This window comes from Xenia sp. Carnegie-2017, unplaced genomic scaffold, assembly GCF_021976095.1.
Source record: "Xenia sp. Carnegie-2017 unplaced genomic scaffold, XeniaSp_v1 HiC_scaffold_19, whole genome shotgun sequence".
Lineage (NCBI taxonomy): Eukaryota > Metazoa > Cnidaria > Anthozoa > Malacalcyonacea > Xeniidae > Xenia > Xenia sp. Carnegie-2017.
The window spans coordinates 1,584,334-1,609,837 of record NW_025813481.1 but is presented as its reverse complement, the minus strand read 5'-3'; the positions used below and the strand labels follow the sequence as shown (position 1 = coordinate 1,609,837).

Here is a 25,504-nt window from a genome sequence, read left to right as displayed (position 1 = left end):
CATAACCCTGATACTCATTCTTTAACTTTTGTGTATAAACTCGTAGTTATTTTTAGCATCAATTAGAAATACAAAAATGAGTATTAAAGGGTCGAACGATGAGGTACTAATAGTGACTAAAACCGAAGTATTCTATGTTGAAAAGTATGTTTTTTGATCAATGAAAAACAAGAACATGACAATTTGCAATAATTTCCACCTAGCTCTTTTCTTCTTCTCTCTTTGTTTTGTTTGCTATCCTAAAGGCAGTCGAAGATGGATTTGTGTCGATTTTCAATTGAGCAAGATTGTCATTCTTGTAACCGGTAACAGCAATAAATATTCGGTCAACGGAAACTTGACGTTGATTAAATGCAGTTGACAACACTCGCCACAAATTTTAAGTCTCCTAATCTCGACAGCAATTTTGTGCTTATGGAACGTTGAAAGTTGGATCTAAAAAACATTAAAAAAAAAATCACACACCAGTTTCAAAGATCTCGGGGAGCGATTACAGGAAACTCGTTTATTTTCAAAGTCACCCTTACAAATTCAAGGATACCACATACATAGTAAAACATAATAGTTAATTTAAACTAAAATATCATTTAGTTCTCAATTATTATTTATGTAGTATCATTTAGTATCATTTAATGGTCAATACAAAGAACAAAGTATAAAGAACGAGGCATATTATATAAGTGGAAGTGAGTGGACGGGTATTCTATAATCTAGCTCAATTTTTACAAAAGAATTCGCAACATCCTTCAGCACCTTAAAATTCTCCATTTTTTCCAATCTATTTGTTAGACGTATGTCGTCGAAAGATACAGACTTGTCAGTCTATGTGCATCCGAAATCACCTTTCGTTGGAAAGTTTCCAACGAAAGGTGATTTCGGATGCACATGGACACGGTTCAACTTCATCGTGCGATCGTCACGACGTTTATTTTGAGAAAACCATTCTTTCTTTGTTGAAGAAAAACGATACTCGTACGCATCGACGTTCTCGAAGTAAACAGCTACACTGTACAACACGTCTGGCTCCAAACCATCAATCTTGATCGAAAAGATAGGAAACATAGGCCTATAAAATTTGAACAAGTTAAAAAAACGTTGGCTTTGATGGTGGCTTTGTAACGTACGGAAAACTTTAGCTCATTATTTCTAAAAGTAAAGGCGTGACGAATTGGCATCAGAAACAAATTTAGCACCATACAACGCTACGTTTTTGTGTGGGACAAATACATATAGTGTAATTATCTGTCCTGGCAATTAATAATATGTACGATCTACATCTACAAACTTGTAATGAGTAAATTGACAAATCTTTTAGCGTGAATAACCTTATTGAAGGAAGCGTCCTTATGGAGGACGAAACTACATCTTAGTGTACTTGCTAAAACACAAGGATTTGTTGAATAGTATCAGCTCGTTTATTTAGTCGGATGTGATAAAAAGAAAGGCTGTTTAAAAAAATTGACGTTTGAAAATCTTATTCAAAACAATAACAGAAAGCAAGTTTACAGACCTTCCAGTGTTTGAAATTTTCATTTCTTGAGTCACACGATGAAAATTACTCCACAGTTCCTTGTCTTTTAGGTCGATACTATGATCCTTGAAATATTTCACGTTGCAAAAACCATTAACAACCATCTGACTTTAGATAAGTGCAAGGCGAGGGTTTATACAGCACTCTGTCGCTTTGTCTTCACAAGACGATGCCATTTTTTTGATGGACATAAACGACGGAATTATTATATATATACGATTCTCAAGAATAACGAACAGAGAGAAACGGACCTCTACATCACTCTAGTGTGCAACCTGGTGCTGTATGTATAAGGTTAATAGCTTCGGCTAGCCCCTAAACGCTCCAATTGGTCAGGAAGCGCATTTCATTGGCTGTCACTAGGCTAATAACATGCGTAGTAAGATATGCGCTTAACATAAAATTTCTTAATATGGGCGCACGTAACGGAAGTTGCTCTCAAATTGCATAAAGTGAAATGAGTTATGAGATTCGAGATTTATTGCCGCTATGAATAAGAAACAGACGACAAAATCGAGTCGAAAGATTTCGTAAACATCTATCGAATTCTAAGTTGAAAATGGCATCATGAGATGTTGAAACATGTTTATTTTAAAAAAACTTGTCGTTTTTGTTAAATGCGCAAGAATTCTTAATGAATGAAGTTTCGCTTCACTTGTTCCAAAGGAAAGATAAGATCCAAAGGTCTCAGATTTCGTCGTTCGAAAATGTCACCTGGATGAAAACGCATCACAATCGTATAAATTTACTGAAAAAAGTCCAGCCGAATCCAAGGAAAGATAAAATACTCTCGTAATATAACAAAAAACAAGAAAACATTTGGACCATTAATGAAGACAAAATTTTTCATTCATTTTACAACATATTTCAATGTTGACATCATTCCTAAAGGAATGTTCGTTAATCCCTCCAAACAAATTTCATTGTTTGCAAACAGGAAGAAACGCTTTCGTTTTGAATTATTGTAATCCAATAGCCATGTGTTACTGGACATACCTCACGTTATTAAAACACGGAATCAGTTTGAAATCCATTTGAAAAAAAAATTCCATGCAAAAATTGCTTTGCTATAAAAGCTTCAAGAAAGAGAATGAAAAATTGGCGAAATTCCCGAGATCACAATATCGTCAGTGATATTGAAACTGGGCGTTTTTATGCATTAAAGTGCCTACGAAACGAAAATTTTGCTATCTGAGTTACACTTTCATTGAAGAGATATTTCAAAATGACAATGCACGACTTTCTATAACAATTTAAGCATGCCACTTTTCATTCCCGAGATACTGAGGTCGTCCATTGTCACTTCAGATTTATATGACCTGTGATTTTCACATTGTAAAATGAGAACTAGAAGTATTTAAAGCCCGTTCATACGATCGGATTTGTCGGACCCGATGGATTCGGTTCCGATTTTTAGTTGCTTGTTCAGACGGCCCAATAATTGTGTTGATATTTATATTCGTTTACATATTTATAGCAGTGAGAACAGCCATTTGTTAAAAAACTGAATACTGTAAAAATACCCGACAACTAAGTACTAGTGTCTTTTGACGTGAAATCACTGTTGACCAGTATTCCACTTAATCTTGAACTTACTTGTCTAAAAACCCTCATTACAAACACCACAGACGTAAAAGATTGTGACAAAAACAACTATAAATCTGACTTCATCAAACGCAACACTTATAAACACAATGAACCCAACGAAAGGAACAACTCAACAACAAAAGCAACGATACCTTACATCAAAGGTACGTCTGAGAGTATCTCGCGTATCTTACGACCATACAACATACGTGTTGCACATAAACCATGCAACATACGTGTTGCACATAAACCATGCAACATACGTGTTCTATTTCCATCCGATTTCTTAGATTAACGGATCCGACTGTCGGAGCTCTCTTTATATGTGTTCACACGAACCGTTTTTTAGGATCCGACAAAATCGGATTGTTCATGGCAAATTTGCAGATACGTTACTTTAATCGGTAATAGTTCATGGTATAAGATCCAGCCTACTAATATCAACCTTGAGTTCTCAGTAAATTGAGTATTTGAAACGTTATGGCCACTCAATACGAAATATGACGTCACAAGTTTATAGATGAAGATCGTCCAGGTTAGTAGAGTCCTGAGAAGGACTGTTGTTGTTGTTGTTGACTGACGTTTCGACAACATTGGCGGTAGTCATCTTCAGAGTCAAGATTGTCGAAACGTCAGTCAACATCAACACCAACAGTCCTTCTCTATACTCTACCAACCTGGACGATCTACATCTACAAACATGTAACGATACTCCATGGTTCAAACTATTTACTTTATGACGTTACAAGTTAGATAAATTGGAAATAACAAAAACTTCAATATCTCGAGAATAAAAGACAAGAGACTAGGGTTCAAGAACAAGCATGAGGAAATACTACTATAGGTTATAAGACAAGAGACTTGGGTTTCAAGAACAAGCATGAGGAAATACTACTATGGGTTATAGGACAAGAAATTTGAGGTTCAAGAACAAGAATGTGGAAATACTACTATGGGTTATAGGACAAGAGACTTGGGGTTCAAGAACAAGCATGAGGAAATACTACTATAGGTTATAAGATAAGAGACTAGGCGTTCAAGAACAAGTATGAGGAAATACTACTATAGGTTATAAGACAAGAGACTAGGGGTTCAAGAACAAGCATGAGGAAATACTACTATGGGTTAAAGGACAAGAGACTCGGGGTTCAAGAACAAGCATGAGGAAATACTACTATGGGTCTTAGGATAAGAGACTAGGGGTTCAAGAACAAGCATGAGGAAATACTACTATGGGTTATAAGACAAGAGACTAGGGGTTCAAGAACAAGCATGAGGAAATACTACTATGGGTTATAAGACAAGAGACTAGGGGTTCAAGAACAAGCATGAGGAAATACTACTATGGGTTATAGGACAAGAGACTGGGGTTCAAGAACAAGCATTGTGAAAAATTGTGAAAAATGTTTCTTATGATTTGGAGTTTAAAACCTGTCTTTTCCCACAAATATTAAACCAGGGACGAGCCCCCTGCTCCACCCAACACTTCTACTAATCTCTCTGCGAAACTGCAATCGTAAAAAAAGCAAGTCTCTTCTGTGTTTTCTTGAAATCAAAAGAATAAAACAATACATCTGTAGATCATTTTAAAAAGACATTTCTAAGATAGAGAGCAAAAAACCTGGCTGAAATTGTGTCGCTGCTCATGAGATAAGACAAAGAAATTCAAACATTCATGATACGAATTCAAAGACTAAAAACTCTGACCAAAAAGGAAGAATTAAAGAAAGTGTTGGACATATTTATAAAAAAATGGTTAAAAAATGTTGGCATCTCAACTCCCCCGAAGTTTAATACTTTTAAAATCAAATTCTAGACTTTATGTTGCAACTTATCCAAACATGAAAAAAAAGGGGGAAGGGGGATCATTAACATACTTCATTATTTTTGTTTCTCGTAACAGAAGAAAGAATAAAGCAAAACATATTTAGTAATTTTGATGACAAAAGATAGTTTTTAAAATAAATATTGAAGAGTTTAAGAGGTCGCATGTGTTGAAAGAACATTCTATGTTCATTTCAATTTTGTGTTTCCATAAAGAATTTGCCCTTGCAGGATCAAATGTTCTTCATGCGTTCAATTTGGACGTTTCAAATAAAATTCTATATGCAACTCGCCGTTATGTCATATGACTTAGACTCTATCTAACAGAATTTAATGAGCGAATTAGTCTGCCTATCGCAACACGAAGAAAGTGTTTGCGCAGTTGCGGAGTATTACAACTCAGTAGTGGATCCAGCATTTGTCAAAATAATACATATCTCCTTCATTTTCAATTAAAAATACATTTTCCTATAATTTCACCATTAGATTTGCCTCTAGGGAGCTTAGGCCTGTTTTATACGTCACATTTTACATTAGTCGAATGCAATCAAAACAAAAGGTAAGGAAATTTATCTTATTTTCTTTTGTATCTAATGCATTTGACGTATGTAAAATGCGACGTATAAAAAAGGCCTTAGAAATGGTAATGATACTATTGATATATGCCAAAAGGTGGTGTCGTAATTTATTTTCACTTAGCCTAGATCCACCACTGCTACCAGGGGAGGATCCAAGAATTTTCGTGCGTTAGTCACAAATTTCGTGACGTACAAATATTGCGAAATATTGCGTCATTGATGACGCCATACTTAAAAAAATGTTATTATAATAAGTCTTGGCTACATCAGTCCAGCACTTGCCAGTTTTGCAGTTTAAAATGATGAAACTAAAGAACTGCTCTGCTCAACATGCCGGCACATCAGTATGTAATTTATCAAGTAAAATCTATGTAATGTACAATACTATATGCCATGCACAGCCCATAAAAATTAAAAATAATCTCTTGGTTGTGGTGTAAGAGAATTATATCCTGACGTTTCTTTTATCAAGATAATTTCTTGGCTTAGAAAGACTGAATCAAACTTAACAAAAAATAACATGAATCATAGTTGCTTACACCTTTCACAAACTTTTCCCCAAACAATTTAAGCAATGCAAAAAAACAATAAGTAAATATAAGAACTTCAACAACATAAAATGCTGTCAAGGCAAATATCTAATTTATCAAGGAAGTGGTGAACACTGTCAGGTTCATTTCAATCAAAGATTTGCTCACAAGCAACTATAATTGGTCAAAATATAAGGACAACATAATCATATCGCTCATGCAAGATCAAAAATACTCAAAACGTACATCACAGAGCCTCTACAGTTAAGTTTACTTAAGTAATATAGACGAACGACGATAAAATTTAAACGAGTGTGTCTGTCATGCCGGCAAGTTTTTTTCTGCTACATAAATTTTAAAGCATTTACATTAGAAATCAATTTTTTTTTATTCACAGTTAGCGAGCACGACAATTATGTACAAACTGAAGGAAGATTAACTTAAAGAGTAAGCTACTCCATTATCAACAATACGTATACTATATAACAAACAATCTTTGAGAATTCTCCTCTTACTCTTAATAGTGCTCGTTCCTTGCTAAACAATATTGCCTTGCTGCGCCAGTGCAAAGAAGATTCAAAGATCCGCAAAGTTTAATTTCTCATCTAGAAAACTTTTTGAGTGTTACATAATGCATACATATTATCTTACATAAAGTACTATAGTTTGTGCTATCATATTCATAATTTGACTGACACCCCTGACTTTAGTAAGTCAGAACCTCGTTCAGATCAGTAAAAATCAATGGAATTTGCCTGTACCCGTGGAAATCCTATGGAAATAAGCAGTCGGACCAATCAGAGCCCTGAATTTTGCCTTTTTGGCTGACCAAGTTTACGGATGACAGCTGCCCTGTGACTTTGCTAAATTAAGTTTGATGGCTCAGCCAAAGCATATAATTAATTAATTATCACTGCGCATGCAACTGAATATTAAAATGTGCTCCATATTGTAATGGACTGGCTTGTTATTAAATACAACTGTGTGAAAATGTAACGGGAAATTTTTCAGTTTTCATTAACATTTTACAATTTTTACGTTAGTCGTTAGTCGTGTGACAGATTTGACGACCCCTACATCCGCCCGTGACTGCTACTACTATATTTGTGCAGGTAGTCTTTGTCCAACAAGTTTACATGTGTCATGCAGATTAATGATGACCTACTTCCAAACAAAACTTTAGAAAATAGACAAAATTATTTTACCTTACTTTGCTAACAGCAAGACTGAACTAATGGGTCTTAGTGCTCCATTTCGTTAGTGGTTACCAATTTGTAGCTACTATCTACAATCCTCAATAAATGTGTGTTTATTTTACTTTATTTCTTAATGCTTCTCTAAAATTAGATACATACAAAATGTCAAAACTAGTCAATATTACAGCTACAATTTATTATTCAATATTAAAAAAAGCCGAAGCCAAGCATAGTGCAATTGGCCTGTAAAAAATTATTCAATGTTTAATAATCCTTCACCTTTTTATTATACCTTGTGTCGCTTTTTTCAATCTCAATGTGTTTTGGAAGTGAAACATTTACTACCACAGCGTTTACTATTGAAAAAGGCCATGTAATTCGTATTGCTGTCGCTTATAGAACAATCACAACTTGTCGAGACCAAAGAACAAGAACGTCTGCAGCTTCTGAATGCTAGTAGGCAACACATTGAACAACTTGGGTTGATTTTATGGTTACAAAGTCGTGGAAGATTATACGCTGACGTCATTACCATGGTAACTGCGACAGTGGTGAGAAGGAAGAAATGGTATTTCCACATATTTGACATCTTCTTGCCAAATCTTCAGGGAAAGAAATCATCGAATGAAATCAGCTGTCGCCTTACATAATTTCAAATTAGACGGCATAATTTTATGCGAGTTTTGGGGAGGAAGAGGGTAGTATTTTGAAGAAATTAAACCATTCTTCTTTATCTAAGAATTTTATTTCTTCATTTACAAATGATTTGAGCACGCACTCACAGCGTTCATATCGCTGTGTTTTGTTTTTCTCTTAAATAAGGGAAAGGTATTTTTTGTCCAAATTTTATAGATATTTTTTGTTACATAGAACAATTTGTGTCCTTAAGCCTTCTATACTTTAACATCAATGCAATATTTACGCAACTTTCGGCGAAAAACGTTGGTTCGTCACCACGGAATTGAGGACAATAAACTGTTCTTTAATCTTTTAACTTAAATATTTTCGATTCATCTCAAAAGTACAACTTTCTGTAAACTTTCACAATACTCACCGCGTAAATGTAAACAAACACCAACAAATGCGTGTCCAATGCGTCAGTTAAATGCGATTCAAATGCGTCTCAAAAGAGTATGAAAGCGAAAGAAAATGCGTATCGAAACAGCTTTTACAGCCTCTATATATACTAAATATGCTATGAGATTAAATTTCAAGTTTCCTCATTCCCGAGATTTAAATATAGATCGTCCTTTAGCCACTACGTGCTTTAAACGTCCTATGCCTTGTGAACTTGCGTCAATTTTTCCTGTTTATCTACTTCACTTGTTTGTCATTTATTTATGATTTCCTAATCCTACTTTATACTGATAACCTTTATAACCTCTATGTTATTTTTGCCGAGATATGCTGTTTACCGAGCCGAGGACTCGAGCTCGGACTCATAATAAATCATTTGGTTTGATCGAACGATGAATCAACGTGCATATAGAGTATGGACTTACCTTGACTAACATATATACGAGGGTCTCATTGGGTTTACCGCCGACTAGCGACAACGAGGCTCATACGTCCCTTGAAAACCTCGAAAGCATTGGAAAGACCTTATTACTTTCAATTTTTCTATAAAACCTTTGACAATATTGTATGTCTTAATTAACAACCTAATAGGCACTGCTCTCAAATGCCATATTATTTTACTTGTCAAATACCAAATGATAATTTTCATACAGCACATAAGCTGATTTACTGTACACAGAATTTGTAGTAGATTAATAGTGTTACCTATTAAGGCTATTATTGAAGATTTACTAACATAGCATATCTTCTCTTCCTGTAGAAGTAAATTTATGAAAAAAAACTTGTCAAAACCCAGTATAAAATTTGGTTTGTCAATTACTTGAATGCGACATAATCTTTGTATATTTAGTAGTCGTATATTTTGTTAATACATATAGTCCCCATATATTTAAAACTCCGAGTAGCGACAGCAAATCTTGTCAATTTTATTTTATATTTATTTATATATCACGATAATTTGCGTCAATTATAAAAGTAATATAGTATAATTATTGAATAAATTTATATGTTTTGCCATTCTGACCTTGAGGGGGAATGAATTTCTATCATACTGTTCAATCAAATAACAGCAACATCATCACAATGAAACTCCAAAACTAAACTGTACTCCTAAATTTAATATTCTCAGTGATAGTAAACGTTAGGTTTATCGCTTTATCTTGGTTCGTTGTTCGTGAAGCACTCGTTCCTTTTTTCCCGAAGATATTGCAAAACTCGTACCAGACTCTCAGTAGAAACCTTATTTTGAAGTATGCTATCTAGCGATCACCATTTAGGTATCCTCATTTTTGCCATCACACAAACACATATAACGTACAAACATCACGTTTTACAACACCAAGAAAAAATCTTTTCATCTGATGAAGAAATTTTTTTGAATAAATTTCTTGGCTCACTACACTAATTATCATAATCAGGTAAGCGTTAACGCACATTGAACGTCACTGCTGTAATCTCAGGTAAATAGATAAATGTTTTGCAGGGACAGCTAAAAATCGATAAATGAGGTTGCAGGCTCATATTCATTTACATATATTATAATCCATAGTAGTCAATTGATTTCAAACGAATTTAATGCGAGACATCATGCATTTCTGAATATTAACTCCCCCCCAAGTTATCAATCTTCTGCGTTCTCTGGTAAGTTGTGCGTCGTTAAAGTGATAATGTTGGCGCTCTCAATTTTCATAGCATGCGTATCAACATCTTTGCTGTATTTTTTAGTTAATAAGAAGATTAGTCATGACTACTGCATGTCAGATGTAAAGTTTTTTTCTCTATGATTGGAACTCAACTTGTCGAACTACTCACTTCGATTGAATAAAATATTGAACATCGCAACCTGTTGTGTACAATATTTAGGGAATTTAGAAAAACATTTGTTCTTAACGACAAACTTTTGCGTGTTTCCTGATAATGATAACTTTAACGAATATACATTTTCATAACTTTTTGGTTATCTGACTAGAAGCTTGTAATTACAATCATCAAATAATCCACATGCTGTTATAACTATGTAGCTACTAAAGAATCTTTGTTAAAACTCAATTGTCTTTGCAATTTCATAGTTTTAATACATTGTGTACACAAAGATAATTCTCAAGTACAGGATTTGTATGTTTTTTATAAAGAGATTGCTTTAAAGAACAGTAATTGCAAACAATTATCATGTAGAATAAATGTGATTTTTTCAACTTCGAATGCCGGCCCCTGTGATGTCCTCCATTATTAGTTTATAAATACAACTTATAACGCATGCATTAAGCTCTTGTACGTAACTCGAAAACTGATGGAAATGCTTAATTTAATAGATTAAGTAATTTCTTGTTTTCATCATAAATTGGTCTCCAGCCAGAGTAGCTGTACGTGCAAATATTTTTACCAAATTTGGTCTGATGAGCTTAGACTCACTTAACAACTTTATAAATTGTTACAAAGTTCAAAACTAGGGGTTGAAGATCATTCAACTGAATCTGGTAAAAAGTTGCATAGCCAAATGATCCCACTGAATCCAACTCAATATTTTTTCTTCGAAAGAACCTATTTTCTGCTGTTTGCCGAGTTTAGGTGACGATGGCTGAAAACATGCGAATCAACAGAAAAATGCTTAATCAATATGATAATTTAATACTCAAGTGTTTCTAGACTCAACATTAGCTTTGTGATTTTGTAGACATTTAGGGTACGTCAAAGCAGCGTCAAATTATACTGAGTAAGTTAGATATAAAATGAATAGTTTTTCGAAAATTTCAAAGCGCCTCGATCAAATTGAATGCGAAAAGGAAACTCGCAACTATTGAGAGCAATTAGCTCAGGTTCTAGCTGTTAAAATCTGGTGTCGTCTTAGAAAACAATAAAAATGTTTTACATTCAATAAAGAATAATACAAAATTCGTTGTATAGTTGCCTTCTTTTAGTTAAGCAAAGAAAAGTTCGAATGAAGATATGATCTTCGCACTTTGCTGGACAATTTGCGAAGATCATATCTTCATTCAAACGGAGTTGAACATAGAAAACCTCCATTTTAACGATACTCCAGGGTTCAAACCATTTACTTCATGACGTTACAAGTTAGATAAATTGGAAATAACAAAAATTTCAATACCTCGAGAGTAAAAAGAGACATGCATAAATTGTTTTAGAAACTACGCTGTAATTTCAAAAGTTCTGGTCAATGCAAACATCATCTAACTCGCGAAATCTTTTTGTCATAGGCGCTTTAAGATGGATAATACGTCAGGACAACTTAATCCTTCCGAAAATTTCACATTTGATTTCAAATATGATATGATATGTGAAACCTTATGTGAAATTGAAACACTTCATGTACGAAATGTCTATTTCATACATGAAATCAAATGTGAAATTTTCGTATGGGAAGACGGAATTTTTTGATGACGAATTTTTCTGAAGAATAAAGACGATCATAAGACGAATTAACCGTCCAGACGACTTTAACTTTAAATTTGTCTTGACAGACGAATCAAAGACATTGAATAGATAATCTGGTGAAATTTCCGTCACCGCAAATTCACGATAGCTTCAGTCATGGTTTCAATTAAAAAAATTTGTAGACATAATCACGTACAGAACATTTCAGATTCATTTAGTCCATAAATTCCCAAGTGAGATAAACGCGCCAGAATACAATACAAAGCCTTCAAGGCATAAAGCAAAGTCCTTACTTTTTGTCTTATTGAAATGGGTAAGAGCAACCGCTGACCGGTTCTCCAAAGTAATGCGTTGACAAATCACACAACTAACAATCCATTTGAAAATTGTCTCGCGTCATGACTACAGAAATAGGATATAAAATATTACTTTAGTTTCATGGACACTTTAAGTAGAAGTGAAAGGTAAAAATGGGTACGCTATGCGTGGGGAGGGGTGGGTGGTTGGTTGCACATCCTTGTAGGCAATGGTCAACAGGAGAGCATGGAGGGATGCACATTGCAAAAAATAAAGTAAAAATCCATCTTACTTTTGGAAAAGTAATTTATTGACAATATCATTAAAGTTTTTTGACTGTCAATGTTATTTATTTTTATCAAAAATGTGTCAATAATATTTATTTTGTTGACCAAAATGGGAACTAGTATCCATTTTTATTAATGAGTACATTAATTAATAATTGATCTGTAACCACTGTACTTAACTTTTCACTAAGCCAAGCATCCCCCCCTAAAAAACCCTCTGATCCACCACTGATCTAAACCACAGCCTTCAGGAAACATTATTATGACTTATAAGATGACGAAATACTACTATGAGTTATAGGCCAAGAGACTAAGAGTTCAAGAACAAGCATAAGGAAATACTACTATAGTTTATAAGACAAAAGACTAGGGGTTCAAGAACAAGCATGAGGAAATACTACTATAGGTTATAAGACAAGAGACTTGGGGTTTAAGAACAAGCATGAGGAAATACTGCTATGGGTTATAAGACAAGAGACTAGGGTTCAAGAACAAGCATGAGGAAATACTACTATGGGTTATAAGCCAAGAGACTAGGGGTTCAAGAACAAGCATGAGGAAATACTACTATGGGTTATAAGACAAGAGACTAGGGTTCAAGAACAAGCATGAGGAAATACTACTATGGGTTTTAGGACAAGAGTTTTGGGGTTCAAGAACAAGCATGAGAAAATACTACTATGGGTTATAAGACAAGAGACTAGGGGTTCAAGAACAAGCACAATGACACTTGAAAAACAGACAACTAAAAAATTTCAGGTATTCAACAATATCTCTTGATGCCAGACACAAAAGCATCAAAATACCCACAAACCTTAAGAAAATATGTACTTTTGTTTACCTTAAATTTCTTGGCTTTAGGATTACTTTGATTCTTCATTTCTACTTCTTCGTGACTCCTTTTGAGATAATCTGTTGAGAAAGCATTCTTTTCAAGCTTAAGAGTTCCCTTAACAGTTTGGTTACGAGCCTCGGCATGATACAAAAGACTTCGCACATTCTTTGAAATAGTTGCCTTTGCCTGATCTTGTTTGAGTCCAAAGAGAAGCCCAAGATTGACAATATCATATGGTCCACGTAACTCGATAGTTCGTTCAGCACAACTTGATATGACAACATTTCGACCTCTGCTGACTCTGATCAGTTCTAAGGCATTTATAATTGTATGTCTTCGTTGGTTTTGATCTCGAATTGCTGGTGTGTATTGTATCTCAAAGCTGATACCCCTTTCTATGGCGAGATTTACTTGAGGGTGTTTTATATAAAATGGCATTCTTGAGGTCATATCAAATGTTATGACGTCACATTCGACCGTTTGACATACTTGTTGGAAGAGTTTTTCTGTGGTCGGTTGTACACTTAGAATATCATAACTTTGTACCGTTTCGCCTGGGATAAATCGTACTTGTTGTTGTTCTTCAATCACCACGGTTATACGCGAAAGTAACTTCAGCTTTGGACAAATCTTTTTTACATCCTCCAATCCTACCAAACTAGAAAAGTCATCTGGCATTGGAATTTTGCCCTGTCCGCCTTTTCCTTTCACCGTAGGTGAGACAGTTCTGTTGACTGCAATCGTCTCGTAACCAAGTTTAACGAGAGCTGAAACGAATTTGAGCAAAGAACGCGAGTCATTTTGATATGGAATATTTATATCTGCAAAAGCCGCCATTAGCAACGTGTTTTCGAGCGAAATGAAATATCGGCACTTTTCGTCAGGGGCACTGGAACTAGCCTCAACTGATTGTACTTCATCTACCTCTTCCTGAAGTGTATCAATACGGTGTTACAAAGGAACACACGTAATACCTTCCTACGCAATCTTTAACCATACTTAGACCACTTTAGCTACACATACACCACCTTATCTATGCTTTGTAACCAGGGGCGGATTATCCAGTAGGCTGAGTAGGCTTAAGCCTACAGGCCCGGGCTTTCAAAAGGCCCATTGTATCTAGACACAGTTAGGATTTGAATGTTTTTGCTTTACGGGCTAACTAAATGTGCTTAACTTGGATAATTTACGCGGTTCAATCTATACGAGCAATTGAATGCAGAGAAGAAACGTTCGTACTATCTACTTTTCAAATCTTTTAAATTTTTCAAATCAAAAAGGATTAAGTTTTCCTATTTCCCTGACCATGTCGATGGTTTTTGAAATTTTGTTTTAACCTTTAAATGAACTTTTCCCATTTTTTACCCTATGGAGTTACTAACAGGAAATGCAAAGCAAAGAAAAACTGAACTTAATGGGAGGAATAGGTTTCGCTTAAAGACCCTTCATTTTGTCTTAGCCTAAAGGCCTCGTAATTAGTAATCCACCACTTCAGTTACACCTACATAACTAAGATTTGCAAAACAATATGCTTTTAGTAAAAAATTTTATCATTATTGATTCTTTTAGAAATTTGCATAGCACGTCTGAATGAACTATATAACCATAGTACCTAGAACTTTAGAACTGTAAAACCGTAGAACATTTTTGTAATGTAAAAAAAATCAAACTAAATCACAAGTATGAGATGAAACATAAATATTTGATTTGACATTATATTGAACTAACTTAGGCAATAAACTCAAGTTTCGAATCGAAAAACGGCGAAGAAATGTATAAAAAAATCTATGTGATAATGACAACGATAAATATGGCTGAAATATTACTCTTTTCGAGGCAATGGATTCACGATCATACTCTCAATGCATTCAAAGACAGTATGTGGATCTTGATCTGCGTTGATATGTTGTACAATTCTTTCGTAAAAATCTGTAACATCCTCTATATGATCATGATAAGTTAAAAAACGATCGATAACTCTCTCTTCTTGATCTTCCGGATGCTGTAATGATAAATTATAGCAAAGTGGATGAAATTTATTTGAAATTTTTGATTGAAATAAAAGAGCTATTCAAATGCTTTTGTTCTCTGGGATGTATTTCAGTGACACTGTATCATTTCTGAGACATTTACTTTATTAAAGACGCGTAGATGGTAAAGCAAACGAAACAAGATAATCGTAAAATTTTACCATTTTCAACCGATCCTTAACTTCACCGGTACGAGGAGGATTGTAGAGAAGATGATATCTGAAAGGAGGCAACACAAAATCGACAATAAATAACAACGAAAGTCTTTCGAATGCAGCCTGTACTACCATGACAAGTGAACTCGAAAAGGCTGATGACAAAAATCCCACTTAACCAAAAGTTTTCAAAGAAGCATTATAACTTATAAAGACTTACATTCAAATACAATTCTATCAAAAATAATTGATGACACAAATGTAAGATGCTGAGAAAAACAAAATGATACATCAATAGAAAGCAAGAGCACATATTCATTATATTGAGAAAACTGGAAAATATCACAAAACTTTACAATTACACACCTTTCCCCAGTCTGTGGATCTGTACTGCGCATGGTCAAACGTTCTAATATTGTGTCTTTAGGAACATCGAGAACCAATACTCTGTCGTGGCATATCATACCATCAGTCACAGAATAGTACAGCAAAGCATATGGGTAAATATGGTGAAATCATCGAAGAATAAAAAACATAAATTTTAGGGGGATAATTTAGTAGAGATAGTGACATACAGACACAAAGTGTTACTAAACAAAAATATGTTTAAGACGTTTAAAAACAACTTTCATATTTTCCATTGTACGTACTTTACTGGTAGCTATATCGTTGCTGCCTTTAAAATGAATCGTTTGAACCCGGGAGAATCATTACATGTTTATCGATGTAGACCGTTACATGTTTGTAGATGTAGATCGTCCATGTTGGTATAGTCCTGAGAAGGACTGTTTTTGTTGTTGTTGACTGACGTTTCGACAACCTTAGCGGTAGTCATCTTCAGAGTCAAACGTAGATCATTCAGGTTCATCTTCATAGCCATGAACACCGCTGAAGATGTCGAAATGTCAGTCAATATCAGCACCAGCAGTCCTTCTAAGGACGACACTAACCCAGAAGATCTACATCTACAAACATCCAATTGCTGCTTCTATTGTTGTTTCTACTGGTATATTGCAAAAATCACAATGGATGCTTTACCTATTTGGTTCAAATCCAGAATTTTTTAAACACTCAGCTTGTGCTCGTGTCTTTGGAAAAGAGTGCAACACCCAACCGTAGGTAACACAATCCAGCTGACTCAATCGCTTGCGTAGTAATTGCATTATTAGGTCATCTGGAACTATAGAATGGCAGTCAGATAAATCAAGCGTTATTTTAGCGATGAAATGACTTAACGATAACGTTAAAGTTTTACCTTGCATTTTTGTATCGATGAAAGATTTCATGGCTTCACCAGTTTTCGAGTCTTCGAACAGCGATTGCTTCATGAGAAGGTCGCAATCCACTGCGAACAGTAACAAAGAAAAATGAAAATATTAAGTGGCAAGTGGACTATCATGGGGCTGAGTGATCAGAGCGGACGATAAACTCAGAGAATCCGGAATTATGCACACGTAATATAATTAAAGAAAGAGTTAGGGCAAAGAACATGTAGCTATAAGTGCTTGAGGAGGCAGGATAGCAGGATGAGTTAATCACTCCAACACAGACGAAGGACATGTGGGTCTAAGCACAAATTAGAGGATCAAACAGACAAATGAATAAACTGTTATATCCATAGCGTAAATGGTTAGAACCCAGGATTAACGTTACATAATTGTAGATATTGATCGTCCAGGATAGAGCGGTACTGAGAAGGATTGTTGGTGTGGGTGTTGACTGGTGTTTTAATATCCTTAGCATGGTCATCTTCTCTCTCTAGACTAATCACCAACAATCCTAACCCTGGAATGCACAAACCTGTGCGATCAACATCTACAAACATGTACATAATCATTTCATACCATTGATAATATTGTATTTACGAGCAATAAGCGATGCTTGGACACTTTTACCACTTCCGCTTGCCCCCAAGAGTAGAACCTTGGGTGTATGAGGCGCCAGAGATTTTTTGCTACTACACAGATACGAGCTTACTGGGAACAAAATGTGAAGAAACTGAATAATACGTATATATAAAGCGACAGAATGAAAAATTCAATTGAAATAATTTTACCTTGTGAAAAGACATCGGCCTTAGGTTGATCTGCGTTGATTTTTTTTACAATTTTCTTGTAGCAGTCGGCAACACCTTCAATGTTCCTAAAAAAATATTTTTCACACATGGTATTTGTTTTCATACACCATTGAACATTTTGCAATGAAAGGTAATGGAGAGTGAATTCAAGTACGGCTGAATTTTACAAATGATTCTTTTGTTCCACAGTATACAATTGCAGGCTGACTGACCAACGTACCTGCGATACAAACGAAGTCTCTCCACCATAGCTGGTTCTGTTGAATTTTCATCAGGTACCAGTCTCATAGCAACATCAATATCATCCGCTGGGTCAAATGTTTCGTGGTAGATGTCTGCAATATAAAAGTAAATATCCAGATCAATGTCTCACTACCACCATTACACAAATTATACGTAGTGCTCATGCAGACAAAACCAAACTGCGTCATATGTACAATAAAGTCCCTCTACTTAGGTAGACATGTACATTCCAGTTGAGAATATGTTAAAAGAGCAGCACCTCTACATTAATTGCTTTCAACAAGGGTGGTGGAAAGGGTGTACTATGTATAGAAGTTTGTCTCTCATGCAGAATGAAGTATCTATAATTTCATTGACTCTTGGACTGAAACTTTTCGAGATGGTCAGAAAATGTCATACCCCCCTTGCCTCAACTTTTCTCCTAATTCAGCTCCCCCCTCCCTTCCAAGTGTAGTAGAATAGCTATCTTCTCCTTTTGAAATGCTCTGACATCTATGCTTAGAACAGGTCTCAACATATTTCACTGACACTACATTGTGAAAACTTATACCTCCATTCATTGGATCAATACGTTTCCCAAATGCTCTTTCAGTGAGAACAGTATCTGGAGCATCAAGTAAAACTAGCAAAACAAATAGAAAAGATAACTTCCATGTGACATTCTAAAAATTTAATTTTGAAGAAAATTAAGCACAGGATGACGCACCAAAATGCTTGGGTATAATTCCAGCAATTTGCATGGCTAATGCCTGAAATGAAGGAAAAATAATTCGAATCCAAAGCACTTCACTAAGATAAATTGTTGCAATACCTGAGATCGATTTGATGGAAAACCTTCAATGATCCAACCCTTAAAAAAATTCAAGATAAATAATTGAATTTCAGAAGTAAATGGTTTGAACCCAGGAGTATCGTTACATGTTTGTAAATGTATATCGTCCAGGTTGGTATAGTCCTGAGAAGGACTGTTTTTGTTGTTGTTGACTGACGTTTCGACAACTTTAGCGGTAGTCATCTTCAGAGTCATACGCCAGTCAACAACAACAAAAACAGTCCTTCTCAGGACTATACCAACCTGGACGATCTACATTTACAAACATGTAACTGAATTTCTGCAGTTTTGCTTGGGTCACTCTAAGAAATTCCTTCACATATACATACACTATAGCTGAAATTTGGGGCAACCTATACATACACTATAGCTGAAATTTGGGGCAACCTATACATACACTATAGCTGAAATTTGGGGCAACATATACATACACTATAGCTGAAATTTGGGGCAACCTATACATACACTATAGCTGAAATTTGGGGCAACCTATACATACACTATAGCTGAAATTTGGGGCAACCTATACATACACTATAGCTGAAATTTGGGGCAACCTATACATACACTATAGCTGAAATTTGGGGCAACATATACATACACTATAGCTGAAATTTGGGGCAACCTATACATACACTATAGCTGAAATTTGGGCAACATATACATACACTATAGCTGAAATTTGGGCAACCTATACATACACTATAGCTGAAATTTGGGGCAACATATACATACACTATAGCTGAAATTTGGGGCAACCTATACATACACTATAGCTGAAATTTGGCAACCTATACATACACTATAGCTGAAATTTGGGGCAACCTATACATACACTATAGCTGAAATTTGGGGCAACATATACATACACTATAGCTGAAATTTGGGGCAACATATACATACACTATAGCTGAAATTTGGGGCAACCTATACATACACTATAGCTGAAATTTGGGCAACATATACATACACTATAGCTGAAATTTGGGGCAACATATACATACACTATAGCTGAAATTTGGGGCAACATATACATACACTATAGCTGAAATTTGGGGAGTACCTTTTCAATACAATTAGTTTTCTTGAGTTGTTCTTTGATCATCTTTAACCAAAGATCTGTAGGAAATTCCTGTTTTGAAATAAGACCAGAAAATGTCTCATTATCAGAGTAAAATGATGGCATAATCAGAGTAAAATGTCTTTGTATGAATCAAGCAATCACTGTTTACCTTTTGTGAGTTCAAAGGTTTACTTGCCTATAACAAATATGATCCATGTATAATGCAAAGCACAGTTCAAAAATGAAAGAAAAATGGTTTCAAACCTGGTTAAACTTGAGAAAAATCAAGATTTGTCAAATGATCACTATTTAAATGCACACATCCCAAAGACTTTGCAATCATTCTGGCCTATAAAACAATCAACTGATGTTTACGACTATCACATACAAATAAAAACAAGATGAAAAATAAGAAAAATATTGTGAAAACAGATTGTTTTCTACATACTATTGTTCTTTTACCAGAAGCAGGAGCCCCCTGGATAACAATCTGTGGGACTAAAATGAGAAAACAGGGACACATATTTATAATTATACAATAAAAAACACCTATCATGAAACATAAAACAGGCATCGTAAATTAACAATGTAATTAATAACTACAACTACTTTTGTCAGTGTTGATCCTCTAAGATAAATGAGACCATTGCAAATTTGCAAGACTAGAAACCACCGAAGCTTTTAAGTACAGAAGTAAATCAGGCTTCATGGTAACGTTGAAAAATAATATTATTTAATGTAAAAACAAACCATTTTCGTCATACTGAAGAACATCGACCAGAAATTGCAGAGGATCATCTGGTTGGCTGATTATAAGTTTTTCTATAAGATGCTGCAACAAAAATACACGAAACTTTACAAAATATACATTGCTGAATTTAATAGATGGTAAATTCCAAGCCAAAAGACAGTGACTTACTAAATGCAACAAAAAAATTCACGTCAACAGTTTGTTATAGTATTATTACATTTTAACACACAGACACTTGACACTACCTCAATTGTCTGAAATATTTCATGTTTCTCGGCGTAGTTTGAAAATTCAGGAGGAATTAGCAATGGCTTTTTTGTCGCATCCATCGTAAAACAAATGTAAAATCATAAACATATAAAACACACGAGTAGATGAAGACTTTATCAAGACATTTTCTCACTGTTTGCCATGATCTGATTTGCTCGAGCCTTCGTCAACGTCAATAACATGTTGCTATGACAACGTACGGCAGATATTACTATTTCTAATTTTCCCGTTTATCTCTCATTCTCCCATCAAATATTCTAGCATTGAAATCTCTCATAACTTAGGGGTCTTGCAAATTCGTTCCTTTGAAATAATATATAAATAGATTTGTAAAGTTAAAACCTACATATCCGAAAATTGCACGTGCCTCCTAATTGTCATGGCAACTTTAAAGATATAATAAACAAAAACGTTTTGTCCAGCACAGAGGACATTATTGCATATGTGTTTCTACCTTCCTTGTCGCCAAACGTTTTATTATAGCTGTAGAAAATTCGCATCAAAGCAACTCTGCTCTAAAGGTAAAATGACGTTTCTATCGTAATCGTAGAAAGATTGATTCTAAACCAATACATTTGAAGCCTTTGGCTAAACAGTAATTTGATACTTTTTTAAAAACATCGAAGCTCTTCGATTATAAGTTAAAACTTTTGTATTCTTTCATTTTGCATTTGTATCTTAACTTTAAAATAGCGTATTGCCGATATACTTTGGTCTCTGTGCCCGCACGCTATTGCATTCATTGTGTAATACTTATGTTGTAATTTATACCTTATTTTACCTGTTTCTTCTCAGATACTTGATCGATTTTTGAGCCAATTCAGTCGAAAATGATGACGCTGGGTATCCAACGAGAATCTCTACAAAATAATCCACTTCTTCAAAAAGTATTAACAACTTTTCAAAAAACAATTCCATCACGATTATGGCCATGTTTACAATCAAATATTCAAATTTTCCACACATTTAGTCGGAGTTAGGAAAGCCTTTGAAACGATGCTTTAACTTACCACCTGACGACTTCACCTATGGTCGACCCAACCTTTACAGTGGAAATGGCACTGCAGATGGTAACTGATGTACATTACATTGACCTAGTGCAGAGTGATGAAAACTTTGTATTTAATGAGATGTTGAAAATCTGAAAGAACATGACGACAAAAAGTTGTGTAAAGTCAGTTTAGGAGAGGTACTATGATTCGTAGCATAATAGCAATTCAGTTTCATGCTCTGTTACCTATAGCTCTCTGCTCGTGGAATGTAGTGAAGCCCCGTCGTGTGTCCACAGCTCAGCCAGAAGAACGTGATTTCGTCAGGTTAAACAAAATGGCTGTGCAAGCTGGACTAACATCTGCACCTGAACAATATCAATTTCGAGCTACACATGATGTCAAAGTGTCATCTGGCTCCAAGGAGAGATCTTTAAATAAACTAAAAAAAATACCACCATCTGCAGTATTTGGAATTTCCAGGAGGTAGTAAAAATATGCAAATATTTAAAACAATCCATGGGAAAACTAACAACAAAGGCTTGAGAACATGTAAAGAATAAAAATATTTCTAATTGACAAATCAATGTGATTGGAAAAATCAAAAACAATTTTCTTGTAGACCGTCGACACCAGTCTTTGACCTACTGGCTCACAAATATCAGGAGAAATGGCTCGAAGAACGCAGAAAGGCTGAGGAAGCGCTTAGAGTTAAACAAGATCAGAAGGTTAGCATGACATTGTGCAGACATGTATATGAGAAACACACAATACATAATGTATGTAGCTAAAAGTTTTAACTAAATTCCAAAGGCTGACAATACTTTGAAAAATTTTAAGAAACAAGTTACTCGTGAGATCTATGAGACAAGAGCTTCACTCCTTGAAAACATGAACCTCAGTAGAAACTACACCATTTTGGCATATGAAAAGATTTCAAAAGGTATACTGTAATCCTATGTAGCATAGAGACAATGTAATATCAACTGATGTGTTAAAAACAACTGATTTTAGATTAAATGTTTCTTTTGACATTCTATTTCGACAAGTGTGCATTATACTTTACAGGTATTACAAAGCTTGAAAGCTTCGAACAAACAGAGCCAGAAGACTTTCATTCAAGCACCACGAGTCGGACAGCACATCGAGAAAAGGAGTATTTGGACAAGGTCTTTATGAAACAGCCAAGACATAAGACAGTTCACAATGACCAATAAAAACTAAACTGATTTATTTGTAAACCTCTCAATGGACTTGATAGTAAACAGAACAAAAATTTCATTTGTAAATAAATTTGCAGTCTTTCAAGCAAATAAAGACCGACATACATAAGTGTATTTGGCAATTTTAGTTTAATTCTTGAACCTGGTAAATGAAAATACATCGAAGGATTCATAACATATTTAAGCACACTTATCATGTGTTATTGCTCCAGTTTTTCCCTTTTAACAGCTGGTTCTGCATTAGTTCCGGATGTAGATTCACGTTTTTTAGGAGATGCTTCAAACCAATTTGTAATTTTACTTCGATTTTTCATTTTATCAACAAGTGTTCTGAAAACGAGAGTAATTTGAATTTCCCAACAGTTTGATACATAACTAATTTGCTCTTTACAAAATATTTGAAAGATAAAAAACATTTAAACACTCTACAAGGGCTTACAAATCAATTGCTTTGGTGCAATCCAGTTCTTTGTAACGTGAATTGTTGACAGCTTTTGAAACGGGGTGCCAATCAAGATAATCATCAGCAGAAAGAAGCTTCAATGCCTAAAATATTGCGTATGCCAAAAAAAAACCATGTGACTAGGTGTAGGATCAAAATTTTACAAAAATTGTCCACAAACATTGGGTGAAAAGAAGGAGCTCAGAATTAGAGAATGATCGCAAAGGATGAAGTCCCTACACAATTATTTTTGAATGTATAGTTACGTCTGCCTTTTTTAGTTCAACATCTCAATCAAAAATCTAACCTGCTTGTAATCCACTTCCTCAGAATGAAGCCACTGGTGTACCGAGTCTTCATCTTTCAAAAGAGCCTGCGTTTTTTGTGATGACAATGTTTATCAATCACAAGACAACAAGCATTTTGTTACACACATGCCTAAGGTGCAGGTGGATTCACCTTGTACTCACTGGTACTCGATGGTGGATGTTTCTAAATGGTGCCTTTGCTTCCAATGTGATCACAGAGTAACTATACAATGGTTCTCCTTCCTATAAAAAGAGTGGATCTATATAGCAAAAGCATAGATATATGTAGTTGAAACATAAAAAACCGTATATTTTACTAAGTAATCAACAATTTACCTCGGATGAGTGCCACACATCAAATATACCGGCCATGGTTAAAAGAGGTTTGCTTGATTTGTCATCCTCAAATGGTTTATTATTGTTGTCACAGGGCTTTATGTCTCTCTTGAAGTATACAAAATATGGCTGCTTTTCTCTGCTGCCTTTGACTACTTGCCACTCATAGAATCTATTAAAGATATTATCCTAAGATCATTGTTGTCATGCCAGTATCCCTGGAACATGAAATGTTACAATCAATTTCATGTTTCAATAATGTAGGCAGGTTTATAAGAAAGTTTTCATAGGTATGCTTATAAAATGTTCCATTCTAAGTTCACATTATTGGCAAATCATAATGAAATTTCATTGGTTCATAACATTAAAATTGGCTGCAGTCTGCAAAAGCGATAATATGACAAACACAAATACCCTTCGGCAAGCACAACACATCTTCTACCCTTTTCCAAAGGTCCTTTAAATGACTTCTTTTCCATAATGGACTCAATTCTCGCATTGTTCATCTTGTATCCAAAGGAACTTGGATCACCACGATGCCATGAAGGAATCAAGCCCCACTTCATCATTTTCAACATACTCTCGTCATTCGACATCAATTCCTTATTTTCTTCAGAGATGACCTTACATGCGGACACAAGTACAGGGCTAAATCAAATGAGGAAACAAATCATCTAACACTAATTGGAAAACTTCTATGAGCTTAGCACTTAGAGACATCACCTAAGAACAAAAAGATACTTCAAAACTATAGATGACTTGCCTGGTTTAGATTTGGTCGAAGGCTTTTTGGGCAAAACTAGCAACAATGGCTAACCTCACATGGGATAAATCTGCCTGCCAGGAAAATGCTAGCAAGGCAAGTCATCTTTATACCTCTTATACTTACGTGAATGACTGTGGACTTATGTTTGGTGATGGCATAAATTTGCTGCAGTCACTAGTATGCCATTGTGGCTTCCTATTCTCTCCCCTGTCATTTACATACTGACATGACTTCGCCAATTCATCGGGCTCCAAAGTACTACAAATAAATTGACACTTGTCAAAATGTTGCCACATGACGACATTAGTGGTGAATAAAGACATGCTTTTAGAATATATTCTGTTGGAAATTTACAGAGATAATAGACATCGCTACTAACCATGACGTTCGTCCGCACATTTTCAAACATATTATTTAAAATCACCAGGGTTAGAGTTTTGTCTTTTTCTCAATTTAAAACCATTAGTTTTCTGCAGATGAAATTTTAAGATCGGAAATTAGACGGAAGGCCTCGGTGCAGCTCGGAAATTACCGGAGTTGCTTGGTAATTGTCGGCAAACCTCGGAATAACTCCTGAAAATCGGACAAACCCACTGGACAAACTGAAAACTGTCATTGTTTAGTTTGTTTTGTCGACGAAAAGAATTGTCGAGCTATGAAAATTGCCTAAAAGTAGACATAAAAGTAGACTTTAAAGTGTGCATAAAGGTAGAAAAATAGGTATACACAAATGTAGATAAAAAGGTAGAAACAAAAGTAGACATAAAGGTACACATAAAGGTAGTCAAAGGTAGTCATTAAGGTAAACATAAAGGTAAACATAATGGTAGACATAAAGGTAGACATAAAGGTAGACATAAATCAAGACATTAAGGTAGACAAAA

General features: G+C 34.9%; 4 protein-coding genes and 4 long non-coding RNA genes across 8 annotated transcripts; 2 read left to right on the top strand and 6 right to left on the bottom strand.

Annotated features, from left to right (window-relative positions):
* Positions 1 to 251: 251 nt before the first annotated feature.
* On the bottom strand, positions 252 to 823 carry LOC124439178. The gene is made up of 2 exons (XR_006946296.1): positions 754 to 823; positions 252 to 435 (listed from the first exon to the last, which is right to left on the bottom strand). It is a non-coding gene; the product is annotated as an uncharacterized LOC124439178 (long non-coding RNA).
* A 6,531-nt stretch (positions 824 to 7,354) lies between these two features.
* Positions 7,355 to 8,556, bottom strand: LOC124438912. Its single transcript, XR_006946215.1, has 2 exons — positions 8,301 to 8,556; positions 7,355 to 7,848 (listed from the first exon to the last, which is right to left on the bottom strand). It is a non-coding gene; the product is annotated as an uncharacterized LOC124438912 (long non-coding RNA).
* A 1,289-nt stretch (positions 8,557 to 9,845) lies between these two features.
* On the top strand, positions 9,846 to 10,525 carry LOC124438913. The gene is made up of 2 exons (XR_006946216.1): positions 9,846 to 9,964; positions 10,049 to 10,525. It is a non-coding gene; the product is annotated as an uncharacterized LOC124438913 (long non-coding RNA).
* Positions 10,526 to 11,358: 833 nt separating this feature from the next.
* Positions 11,359 to 14,011, bottom strand: LOC124438911 (ribonuclease P protein subunit p30-like). The gene is made up of 2 exons (XM_046989104.1): positions 13,142 to 14,011; positions 11,359 to 12,118 (listed from the first exon to the last, which is right to left on the bottom strand). Exons 1-2 carry the CDS (start codon positions 13,970 to 13,972, stop codon positions 12,113 to 12,115), a joined length of 837 nt encoding a protein of 278 aa, XP_046845060.1. The 5' UTR covers positions 13,973 to 14,011; the 3' UTR covers positions 11,359 to 12,112.
* Positions 14,012 to 14,764: 753 nt separating this feature from the next.
* LOC124438717 (adenylate kinase 8-like) lies at positions 14,765 to 20,810 on the bottom strand. Its single transcript, XM_046988917.1, has 17 exons — positions 20,532 to 20,810; positions 20,286 to 20,367; positions 19,984 to 20,033; positions 19,807 to 19,884; positions 19,705 to 19,731; positions 19,536 to 19,604; positions 18,452 to 18,490; positions 18,347 to 18,389; positions 18,191 to 18,262; positions 17,618 to 17,732; positions 17,377 to 17,462; positions 17,165 to 17,296; positions 16,576 to 16,665; positions 16,359 to 16,500; positions 15,687 to 15,767; positions 15,327 to 15,384; positions 14,765 to 15,137 (listed from the first exon to the last, which is right to left on the bottom strand). Exons 1-17 carry the CDS (start codon positions 20,613 to 20,615, stop codon positions 14,958 to 14,960), a joined length of 1,428 nt encoding a protein of 475 aa, XP_046844873.1. The 5' UTR covers positions 20,616 to 20,810; the 3' UTR covers positions 14,765 to 14,957.
* Positions 20,811 to 20,935: 125 nt separating this feature from the next.
* LOC124439241 (cilia- and flagella-associated protein 77-like) lies at positions 20,936 to 22,882 on the top strand. The gene is made up of 7 exons (XM_046989468.1): positions 20,936 to 21,077; positions 21,352 to 21,443; positions 21,527 to 21,626; positions 21,800 to 22,031; positions 22,168 to 22,273; positions 22,386 to 22,488; positions 22,614 to 22,882. The coding sequence occupies exons 2-7, from the start codon at positions 21,387 to 21,389 to the stop codon at positions 22,760 to 22,762; spliced, it is 747 nt and encodes a 248-aa protein (XP_046845424.1). The 5' UTR covers positions 20,936 to 21,077; positions 21,352 to 21,386; the 3' UTR covers positions 22,763 to 22,882.
* LOC124439242 lies at positions 21,231 to 21,878 on the bottom strand. Its single transcript, XR_006946322.1, has 3 exons — positions 21,794 to 21,878; positions 21,567 to 21,650; positions 21,231 to 21,416 (listed from the first exon to the last, which is right to left on the bottom strand). It is a non-coding gene; the product is annotated as an uncharacterized LOC124439242 (long non-coding RNA).
* LOC124439240 (abasic site processing protein HMCES-like) lies at positions 22,881 to 25,131 on the bottom strand. Its single transcript, XM_046989467.1, has 8 exons — positions 25,000 to 25,131; positions 24,744 to 24,878; positions 24,269 to 24,502; positions 23,855 to 24,026; positions 23,681 to 23,761; positions 23,518 to 23,583; positions 23,208 to 23,314; positions 22,881 to 23,098 (listed from the first exon to the last, which is right to left on the bottom strand). Exons 1-8 carry the CDS (start codon positions 25,017 to 25,019, stop codon positions 22,969 to 22,971), a joined length of 945 nt encoding a protein of 314 aa, XP_046845423.1. The 5' UTR covers positions 25,020 to 25,131; the 3' UTR covers positions 22,881 to 22,968.
* Positions 25,132 to 25,504: the final 373 nt, after the last annotated feature.

Bases quoted from the DNA above. Each gene is read 5' to 3' on its own strand.
- LOC124438911 (XM_046989104.1), bottom strand. From the start codon at position 13,972: ATGGCGGCTTTTGCAGATATAAATATTCCATATCAAAATGACTCGCGT.
- LOC124438717 (XM_046988917.1), bottom strand. From the start codon at position 20,615: ATGGATGCGACAAAAAAGCCATTGCTAATTCCTCCTGAATTTTCAAAC. The intron at 15,385-15,686 runs GTGTGTAATTGT...GCCTCCTTTCAG, and splicing joins GATCCACAGACTGGGGAAAG to ATATCATCTTCTCTACAATC. The intron at 15,138-15,326 runs GTAAAATTTTAC...TTATCATTACAG, and splicing joins TTAAGGATCGGTTGAAAATG to CATCCGGAAGATCAAGAAGA.
- LOC124439241 (XM_046989468.1), top strand. From the start codon at position 21,387: ATGATGACGCTGGGTATCCAACGAGAATCTCTACAAAATAATCCACTT. The intron at 21,444-21,526 runs GTATTAACAACT...CCACACATTTAG, and splicing joins ATAATCCACTTCTTCAAAAA to TCGGAGTTAGGAAAGCCTTT. The intron at 22,489-22,613 runs GTATACTGTAAT...TATACTTTACAG, and splicing joins ATATGAAAAGATTTCAAAAG to GTATTACAAAGCTTGAAAGC.
- LOC124439240 (XM_046989467.1), bottom strand. From the start codon at position 25,019: ATGTGCGGACGAACGTCATG. The intron at 24,027-24,268 runs GTATTTGTGTTT...TATCTTTAATAG, and splicing joins TGTGTTGTGCTTGCCGAAGG to ATTCTATGAGTGGCAAGTAG. The intron at 23,315-23,517 runs GTTAGATTTTTG...GCAATATTTTAG, and splicing joins AGGAAGTGGATTACAAGCAG to GCATTGAAGCTTCTTTCTGC.